At 45.7% G+C, this 10,397-nt stretch overlaps 1 protein-coding gene across 1 annotated transcript in view; it reads right to left on the bottom strand.

Annotated features, from left to right (window-relative positions):
- Positions 1-384: 384 nt before the first annotated feature.
- Positions 385-10,397, bottom strand: part of LOC133342585 (dipeptidyl peptidase 1-like) — a 29,428-nt gene continuing 19,415 nt past the window's right edge. Inside the window, exons 5-7 of the mRNA XM_061551802.1 lie at positions 9,009-9,127; positions 3,578-3,709; positions 385-2,419 (exon numbers count right to left, since the gene is read on the bottom strand). Of these exons, the coding sequence (XP_061407786.1) occupies positions 1,920-2,419; positions 3,578-3,709; positions 9,009-9,127 (751 nt within the window). The 3' untranslated portion in view covers positions 385-1,919. The remainder of the gene's footprint in view (positions 2,420-3,577; positions 3,710-9,008; positions 9,128-10,397) is intronic.

Raw genomic sequence — 10,397 nt, 5'->3', positions numbered from 1 at the left:
ACTTGGCGATGCTGCATTGGCAGTGGAGCACAAACACAATTATAAAAAAATAACCCGACACATTTGTCAATAACGCTCGTGGACTGGAAAAATATATATATAATGGGTGGTGTTTTTGGCCAGTGGTTGTTCTTCATGGCATGTTTTTGCTATTCGTGTGCTGTGAAGAAGGGTCATTGTTGGAAACATCGGCCATCATTGTTTTCTTTGAAGGCCACCGAGTGTTATTGACAAATGTGTCGGGAGTTTTTTTTGTTAAATTTACCATGCGGTCACCTCAGTAAGGTTTCAGAATTAACAAATAACAGCTCTAATAACTAATCTATGGTCAACACTCAGTAATGCAAAAGTTAATTCTAATTAAAATAAAACCGAGCCATGCAATGTGATGATTCGTGCCAAGTGACACACTTTATGGATGTTTTTCATTGCACAAAATGAAAATACTCTCTTCACAGTGATTATCATAGGTCATAGTTCAATAAAGAAAACATCAATATTAACGTAATTTCTTCGTCGCAAATCACGTGCACAAAACAGACGACAATCACTCCGGAGGAAAATGAACAACATTTTCAAGGATGATGATAACATCGTGGAAGTAAGATTGATGACATCTGTAAGGCATTATAGACGATGGCGCCAAGAAAGTGGGCTGCTTTAGTCCACACAATAAATGAAAAACTTGACATTGTTCATTGTGACAATGAATGTGAGGTGACTGGGTTGTCCACAGAGCTAATTGATGTTAGAACACTCAGCTGGCAATGTCTGTACCACGACGATTATATTAAAGGGCTTCTTTTTACTTAACATTTTCGTTTCTAGCTCATGAGGGTGTCCCGTATGTTATTTGTTCAGGCTTCATTCCCCAACACGTTGTGATTTTACACTTTTCACGTTTTAAGCTCCACAAGAACATTTCTCTATTTCATAACATGGTAACGATGATGACATGGCCCCCATCCGACGGCTCAAACAACTGTGAGATATGAGAAGAATATCTTACAATATTAAAACAGGTGAAAACGGAATGTGAATGTATTGGTATCAGGACCGGATTAAGATGGATGGGCCGATGACTTAATAGGAGGGACGGGCCTACATGGATTTCAAAACATTGTCTAGAAGTCATCAAACATTTATTCACCTATGTAAAATTCATAAATGTATTCGAATCAACGTAATTTCTTCAAACATAAATCACTCGCTTCACTCAATTTCTTCAAATGTATTTGTTTCCTTCTAACTTTGGCTGTGAAGCCGTCATGAATGAATGCTGTCATCGTAATTCAAAGACAAAAGACATTCCGATAGCGCTGCTAACGTTGTTCAGCTGTTGCTTCAACATGGATGGAGGGCCTACAAACATATGATGGCCTAAGGCATTATTTGGCTATGGGTTAATCCATAAGAGGTTTTTGGGTTACATCGCGTAAATATAAATTGTATCATGAAACCCGCCACCACCCGATACATCCAATTAGTAAAGTTTGTCACGTAAGCAAAATATGACAATTCGTTACTAGTACAGCAGACCTGTGTGCTGGAGAGTAAACCCACAATATTTACAATTAGAGTCCGACGTTTCGCCAGTAATTACAACTAGCATCATCAGGCTTCAGCCAGAGTTGGTCGCGGAAGCCTGCGTGTTAAACTGGGTTAATCTGGCCGTGACTGTATTGGTGCATTACACATTTGATAAAAGCAAGACTTTTTCCCGGGAAGACTTACTGATTTTCCAGGACAGCTAAACCCAAAAAGAGAACTATCTTGGGAAAAAAATAAAACAGGTGGCAACCCAAGATAAAGATGATAATCATATGACACAAACACAACAACACCACAATTGTAACATAATCACAGATAACAAGATTATGTAAACAACAACAAAAAAAACCAGAACCTAGATAAAAAGATCAAATCTTGGGGATGGGAGTGGCTGCCATGGCGATGCTCTCGAACGCGCACTCGTCGGTGCCACGACGGATCCTGAAATATCCGCCCTCTCCCCAGCCCTCGCCCCAGCTGTTCTTGACGATCCAGAAGGGCTCGCCGGCGTCCGTGCCGTACCCCACCAGCAGCACGGCGTGGTTGGTCTCCTCGAAGGGGTTGAACTGATCGTGCAGGCCCGTGTGGTGGTAAATGCCACCCTGGTAGGCCATGAAGTCGTTGTACACCTGGAAGCCGATGGCCAGGGGCCCGTTCTCCACCAGCTCGAGACGCATGAGCTCCTCGCTGCAGGCGCCGTAGAACCCGCCCACGTAGTGGTAGTGAGCGGTGTAGTAGCGCAGGCAGCTAGGGTCCTTGGGGAGGCACTTGCTGTCCTGGCCGATGTACGGGTAGCAGCTCTCCTCGATGACGCCGAAGTCTTGCGCGAACTTGCCCGCGATCAGGTACGGGAACCCGCCGTCGCAGCCTGGGAGAGCGCGCGCGACATAAGGGTGTCAGCGAATCGTCATAATTATCATGCCATATAACGATATATAACTATAGGTTTTACCCTTCATGGCAATAAAACAGGTGTTAAGATGTTAAAACCACCAATCAGAATCGCTATTCAAGGAATCCCGTCTGCATTCACCACACGTCGTGCTTGTGGTGAACATGCAAACAAAAAACATGCTCTAATAATATATGATGCATTGTCTTTGAAACCGATTGGTCCACACCAGAGACAGCTTTCGTTTGAGCCGAGTCTCAAACAGTGTTAGACCAGAGTACGCCAAAAGGCGAACGGCACAAGGACAATGCCACTATCAAGGCATTTATATTATGCCGTAATGAGAATTGAGAAAAGTCAGCTGTATGTATGTTGAACTTCTTTCGCACCGTACGTAGCCAACCGCGCTCATCGGAGGCTTGTCATGCCAAGGAATAATAGGTGATGATCAAAACCAATCATGGATTGTCAGCCGAGGAATGGAACACGTCAGGGGTCCGTCAACTGTGGAGATGGAGCGAAGTACAGGTGCTAGGTGGATTGTTACATTGCAGGACCGTGAGAGGTGGCAGCAGCTTGGGGAGGCCTTCATCCAGCAGTGGATTGGCCATGGCTTATGATGATGATGAATATTGCATCGAAAGGCTTTCCAAAGATGATGATGACAATGTTGGTGATGATAATTGTACAGGCTTTGATGATGAGAGCGTTATGTTGTTATTGTTGATGGTGGTGATACAGATGACAATGAGGGGGTAGGTGGCCAGCACCACACCCCACCGCATTTGTCTCCCCAGTGGCGATGTTTACACACTGCACCAGGTACTCATTTGAGGCTGACTCGACCGAGAGGAGGCCCAGGACCGGTTCGGATAATCGTCACCAGTGCTAGCCGCCCGGTTCGTAGCGCCGTGCTAAACCACTACACCACCGCTCCCCTGACCCACACACACACACAAATATCCATCCCGTTCACCCATCTTTTTTTTCCCTGCACCTCCGATGATCACGGCTGGTTACGTACGGTGCAAAAAACGTTCAACACACGTACATTCACATGCATCTATCCATATACCCATGCATTCAAACAGACGGGGTTAGCCCCACAGAGAGGACACGTGGGAGACCCTCCACCTTGCGAGTAGGGGCTGCACGAGACGATGTGCTGGGGGCTGAACACGGGCTGCTGCGTGTTGTTGCTGAGGATGCGAACGCGAGCCTCCAGCATGGCCATGGAGGCGAAGGAGTAGCAGCTCCCACAGCCGCCTGTTCGCACGGAGCACAGCGTGCAACACGTTACACATCACAGGTCCGCCGTCATAGCCTTCATCAGACTGCTGGGGCAAGTGCTGTTAGCGAGCACCCGATGAAGGCTGGCACGGCACACGAGGTGGGGTGTGGACAACACCACGCCCGGCTGCCTTTGTCTCCCCGCGTGCTGGTGTTTACACACTATAGCAGGCACTCATTTTAGGCTGAGTCGATCTAGGAGATGCCAACTGTTATCGGTCGTGAGCGGGAATCGAACTCGGGTCTCCGGAATCGGTAGCGAAGGTCGTTAACCATTAAACTAGAACTCCCTGCTCTATATATTCACACATACATACAGATATACATATATATACAAGGCAGGAATGGGTTAACCATGCAACCTTGTGAATACTCTGTGTGAGAGTTACAGATATATGTCAGGTTAAGTTCCCCCCCGTGCTCAAATTAATGTTGTGCAGTGCCCATCCGTGTAGTTTTGAGGACATTCTCATAGAAGGGACAATATTCATTTGATGACCGCTGAAGCCTTCCCACCCAATCGTAGCAGAATTAGCATGTGTACTCTATAGGCATGTATGGATGCATCAATTAAATAGCTGAAATAGATTTCTTAGGCTCACGATGTATGTAGTGCGAGATGCGTGTGAGAATGTTTCATTTTTGATGTATCAAAATAGTATGCTCACGCTACAATTACACCAATGGAGTAAACCACCAATTTGCAAGAGATGTAAAACAACGGGGAACACGAACGAGGCAGTAAAAAATGGAGACGAAAACCCTTGAATCGTTTCAAGATCACGAATCGTGAAAATGTAACTTAATACTGGGCTGGCTGATTTTTTTTTTACTGGCACCAGATGGGCAGCTGAGCTGGCCAGGGCCAGGATTTGAACTTATGCTTCTCTAATTGGGCACCTGTTGGTCTGCCATCTGAGTAACATCCAAAGCTAAAACATACTAGAGCACTTTTCATTCCAAACTTGCTATATTAATGTCCTTGCATTAACATTCATTACTAATTGCTGAATATGCAATGGTTACCAAAAGTAAGAACTTTTTTTTCCAAAAAACACCTCTCCTTTTTAGCCATATAATGAAAACTCCTATATCATAAACACCCTTTAAAGATGCTCGTGTTTTTTTTACGTAGCATAATTTCCCCAATTACGTGTGGTCTCGTGGCTGTTTAAAATATTAACCTCATTTCACACCACGCAAAAAAAAAAATCTGCTTTCATGTCCTATAGTCATGAATTGTACCAGTGGGGAAATAACCTATTTAAAATATCCTTGCCCATCTCTTCATTATACATACTGTACCTATCATTTTAAAGGCCATTACTGTTATTATAAAACCGATATCGACTATACCGTTGTAACAATAAATATAACAATAGCACATAAGCCCTATTCCGCAGGGTCATATCACCGATACATTAACCTATGATTGCTTCAAGGGTTTATGGCGCATTATATTGGCCTCACTGCTGTGATGCTGCATATCATTTGAAAAGCAAAATTCCGGAGGAAAAAAAACATAATCCTGCAATGACAACACAATTACAGGGAAGCTTCACTTTATGCCTCTCCTTTTCTCTCTCTGGCTTAAGGTCGCTGTGCTCCAAGAGCTACGTCAACATTCTTATTTCATTTCTAGCTCGTCCTTATTTTAAAGCCCAGGGGGCGAGATCGTTATTTGTTGGAGCAAGAGCTCAATAAAAAATGCACACGCACGTTTGTGCGGTGCGATGTGCGCGTGGATTGTTGACGCTACGTTTTGTCATCGTAATAATTCAACGTCGCGTCATTCACGCAAATTGCATCTCGAAACGTCGACTTATTGAACCACAGACGAGCGGTGAGACAACCAGAACCGGTGCCAGATTAGCAGGAGGTATTCACGATGGAACCTAATGTCGTCGTATCATTATGGTGCACTTTAACCCACATTGGAACACATTTATCTTTATCGCAGTCATGTGGACCTGGGTTTATGACGAGTTTTCAAACTGTTTAAATTGATGGGTGGTCAGTACAACGACATTTTTAATATGTCCATAAATCAAAAAACGTACCTGTGCCGCTTTTAATATAAGTAGATGAAGCCTAATTTCCATTAATTTTATGATTTACAATGTCCTTCGATGGCTCGAGAGAAATGGGCTGTTTTTGATTATGCCCACCCCCAAAAGAAACATTTGATATAAACAAATGACATTACGACACGTGCTGTTGATGCGGTCATGATCACGTGTAATAAACAAATGTGTTATCAGTATCTATATTCTTTAAAAGATAAAGGTACAGCCCTGCAATGTCTTGTTCATCCCACTGCTCGTGCATGGCCCTCACACTAGCAGGAGACCTCGAACACCTCCCTACGAGTGGTCCGCTATCACATTCTAGCCAGATGTCCCTGCAGACGAGGGAGTACCCACGCTTTACCCCACCACACGCCACCTGCTGATCGACGGACTGTGATGCACCGATTTTTTTTTTTGCTGCTGGGTTGGCAGAGATGGGGGGATTAGGAAACGTGACCCTTTTTTTTTGTTCCAACTGCCTCTGGATTCCACGTGCAGTGCGGTAACCATTATCCACAATACGAACCGACTACCGGCGGCAGCCTAATGAAGCTAGTTGTAATTACTGGCGAAACGTCGTACTCAGATTGTCAATGTTGTGGCTTGGCTCTCCAACACACCGGTGCGCTGTACTAGTGACGAATTGACCACGTTCTGTTTACGTGACAACCCTTACTAGTTGGCTGTGTCGGGTGGTGGCGGGTTTAACGACACGTTTATATATTTACGCGATCTAACCCAAAAAATATATATTATGGATGATATTGGTCGCCAAAGCCTACGTGTTAAACTGGTAACCATTACGCACCGAGACATCATCCCCCGTATATATTATCGGTCTTTTTGAATTATTGCCCGTCTCTTTTCCCAATCGTAGGCCAATTGTGCTATTGGCGTGACGTCTGCAGACGAAATACCCACCGAGATATCTCACAAATCCGCTGCATCACGTTGCTTTGGAGCACCCCCGCCGAAGGAAAATTTCACTGAACTACTTCTTGAGATTCCTCCCGGTGACCTCTTTTCCACGCGAGGGCACCGCAAGCTTTCTCCTCGTGCTCCGCTAAGGGGGCAATGCTCGTTGCGCGACAGTTTCACTGATAAATTTTCACTTAAAAAAAAATATATTTTAGCCATATTCAGCGAGAAAATATCCTTCCTTTGTGCTGTCATTGGCGAGCGAGAAGAGCCTGTCAACTCACTGGGCTTGGGAACCTGTATTATTAGGTTTTTTCGGTAAAGTCACGTAGGTAAAAAATACTTGAAACAGCAATCGTGCTGTGACGGTTCCACCTGAAGATGGAAGCTTGTGTTGCCTCCGAAACGTCGTGATTTTTATTTTTATTTTTACTTTTATTAATTTTAATTTTTTACCTACGTGACTTTACCGAAAAAACCTAAGAATATGAATCCTTGCAGTCACGAAAGCTTCAAATCTTGGGAACCTGGTTTAATTATGGTTGGTGACCTGGATTTAAACGCAGAATCACGGGGGTCCCAGTTCAATGCTTTAACCTCTGAGCCACGTGACCACTTCAAGTATTCCATCTTTAGCTACCTTCAATTGAGTGCAACGAATATATAACCCAGACAACATTCCCTCCCTAAACTGCATGTTGTCAGATTCTAATGTTACAAGCACTTTAAAGGTGCCGTTTCAGAAGTATAATTGTAGTTTCAGACGTATAATTCCGTACTCGGTTCGTAACGGACCTTCTATTACTCGTGAGCACTGTGAAAAGATACTTTTCATATTTGATGCCTAGGTAAGAGTTTAACCTCAGCATTAATATTCATCAGCCTTAAATTACGAATGAAAACAATAATGGCCAACTTCATAGTATCCCGGTGATACCGGGATAACACGGTTGTTAAACAGTTAATAGGCAGGTAAAATAATTATTATTCACGTGAACATGTGAGGAGTATAGTTGCGATATGGATAATGCCGACGAAATTGCTTCATGTTGTAGATTACATAGCCCGTCTAGTGGTGTTGACCTTAGCCTAGGGACCATGATTTGACAGGTCACTCCCATATGTCAGACCCTTAATAATGCATTGCTTCTCAGGTGCACAATAAATGCACCGTTGTCACAATGGAATTTAACCCCTGCTGCCCATTCCGAAAACACAATGTTTATCTACGTAAATATGAGTGACACATCCTGGAATAAAAAAAAAAAAACAATTGTGCTTCTATATTGTTTCCCTCTCTCTCAAAAATGTGGCCATTTACACCCACGCGTCTGTGGGTGTGATTTGCTCATACAATCCGCCAGAGGGTGGATCAGGCATTGCTGTTCCATAGCATGCATTGCTGTTCTATATTAGCTGAAAGGTGAAGGCGCATTTATCTGCAATTGCATGCCCAAGCCACTTGTAGTGGAAAGACCTAGGGGGTATCTGCCCAGACATCTTGGAAGACGTGGGAGTGACCACCTTTGACCCCATCGACCGAGACCTGTCAATCGACTGCAGTGTTATCCATCTCTGTGGCTGGATGGACCAATGGACTAGAGGAGGAGGTCGTGGAACGGAGAGGCATGAGGGTGGATCGTCAGAAACGGGCGATCCGTGAATGCGAAATGTTGGAGGACTCTTGCCATAAGTCCACGGGCCCAGCAAGTTGTTCACCTCCACCGATCTGCCCCAAACGGCCTCCTAGCGAAGCCGGTCGTTCTTTCTCCGCGGCCTTTCCCGATCGTTCGGAACTCACTCAACTCCACCCCTCGCACCGTACCGCGCCACGTGTCGCCGTCGACCTTTCTATCGATAATCTATTCTGCCACGCCCGTGCGTGTCCGTTTGAAGACTCACGTGTGGGAATCCGCGCTCCCGCGGTCCTCACAGCCGGGTGGTGCAATCAGCACGATTCCCCCCCCGCCCCCCTAAATACAGCAACACGAGGCTCTAGGACGTAGTCCGTGCAGTATATACGCCCACCTGTACCTCCCCGCAACCCCCCTTTTTATTTCCCTACGATTTGTACTCTGTACCGAGCTGGTGTTGAGCTGTACTACAAAAAAATAAGTTCAATACGTGGGCGTTACGTGCGTATGTATGTACGCCGAACTTCTTTCGCACCGCACGTAGCCAAGCGTGCTAATTGGAGGCGCGGGGGTAAGGACGAGAAATTCAACACGAAAAGCAGTTCTAACGGAAATGAGTTTGAGGAACGACGGGTTGCGTCGTTCGGGGGGCACCTTGGTCGCGCACTGGCGAGACGTAGTTGACTCCACGCACGTCCCTCCAGTCCCACGCCGCGGGCAGCGCGGCCGCTCGCCTCCTCGTCTCGTCGCTCGCAGCAGCTGCCCGGGGCCGGCTGGGGATCGGAAAGGGGGGCGGATGGGGGGTGGGGGGGAGATGTGGGGATGGGAAGTCACACAATGCGCACGTCATTCCGTACGCATTCGCTGTCACCGCTGCTACCTGTCCAGTATCGCCCTCTTTGATTCCGTTGTTGATTTGGAAATTACATAAATAAACGTATCGACAAATATCCATGCTTGCACGCGCAATCGGGCAGTGCCAATTTCTGCTGGCAGCTCAAAAAAATTGCGGTGGAAATTCCACATTCCCATGGTGCTGACCAATATCTCCATGTGATGCCCACAGTTGAATTCCCCCGAATGTTATGACGATAATGCAGTGAGCTGATCCCCAAATGGGCATTTGAACTTGAAACCTTCTTGATCTTCAGTTGAATGTGCTGACCATAGTAAGATGGATTTAAAGCCAATCCACATCTGGACGAAGACATCCCAAAGCTGCGTCAGGGGCATTGTTTGACCACACTTCACAACGATGGCAAGTACAAGGGTAATGAATGTCGGCAGGAATTGAGCCCAGATCACCAGGTTCATTGCACAGTGCACTCACCACGGTGCCAGCATTCCATCTGTATGTGTAACGATGTACACGTATAGATAACTTGCACAACCCTCACTAACCCGTGTGGTGAAGTATGGTTAAACAACGACCATGACTGACACAGCAGGGAGATTCCTTCACGCAGAGGTCGACTGATAGAGGACTGTATAATACATCAATTGTCATATTATGTACAGTTGGAAAAAATATTGACACAATGTATACATGAAGGTGGGATTATTGCTACAAGCTATATATATAAAACACACACACATGCCAATTTAACCATGGCATGTTGTGGAACTATTTGGCTCAGCGTAAAAACTCGGAGCTGAAACGCCGGTGATGCCAACGACGTGAGCATAAACCCCCTCTGTGCCATCCCTTACCTTGCAATCCCCCCTCCCACCGCCACCCATCACAATAACAACCAACAACAACATAACCTCGACTTCAATTATAAGGGGACTGCCCCTGCCACGTTAAACTCACACCGTCTACTGGGAGTCTCCCAAGCCGGAGTTAACACCACAGACCTGTCCTGGGCCACAGCACTCAATGCAATGCACCTACGCTGTTGTGGGAAGCGGGCTCTGTGTACATTCACTGCAGGGAAATCCGAAGGGAATTAACCCTATGGCTGGCAATTTATGGCAACATCTTAACGATGCCCAAATGGGTGCCAGGCATTGCAGCTTTTAGATTCCCCACACCTTCGGTTA

Source organism: Lethenteron reissneri, chromosome 15 (genome assembly GCF_015708825.2).
Source record: "Lethenteron reissneri isolate LAM-NWPU_2019-01 chromosome 15, ASM1570882v1, whole genome shotgun sequence".
Lineage (NCBI taxonomy): Eukaryota > Metazoa > Chordata > Hyperoartia > Petromyzontiformes > Petromyzontidae > Lethenteron > Lethenteron reissneri.
Note: the sequence above shows the minus strand (reverse complement) of the source record. Positions and strands in the feature narration are given on the sequence as shown.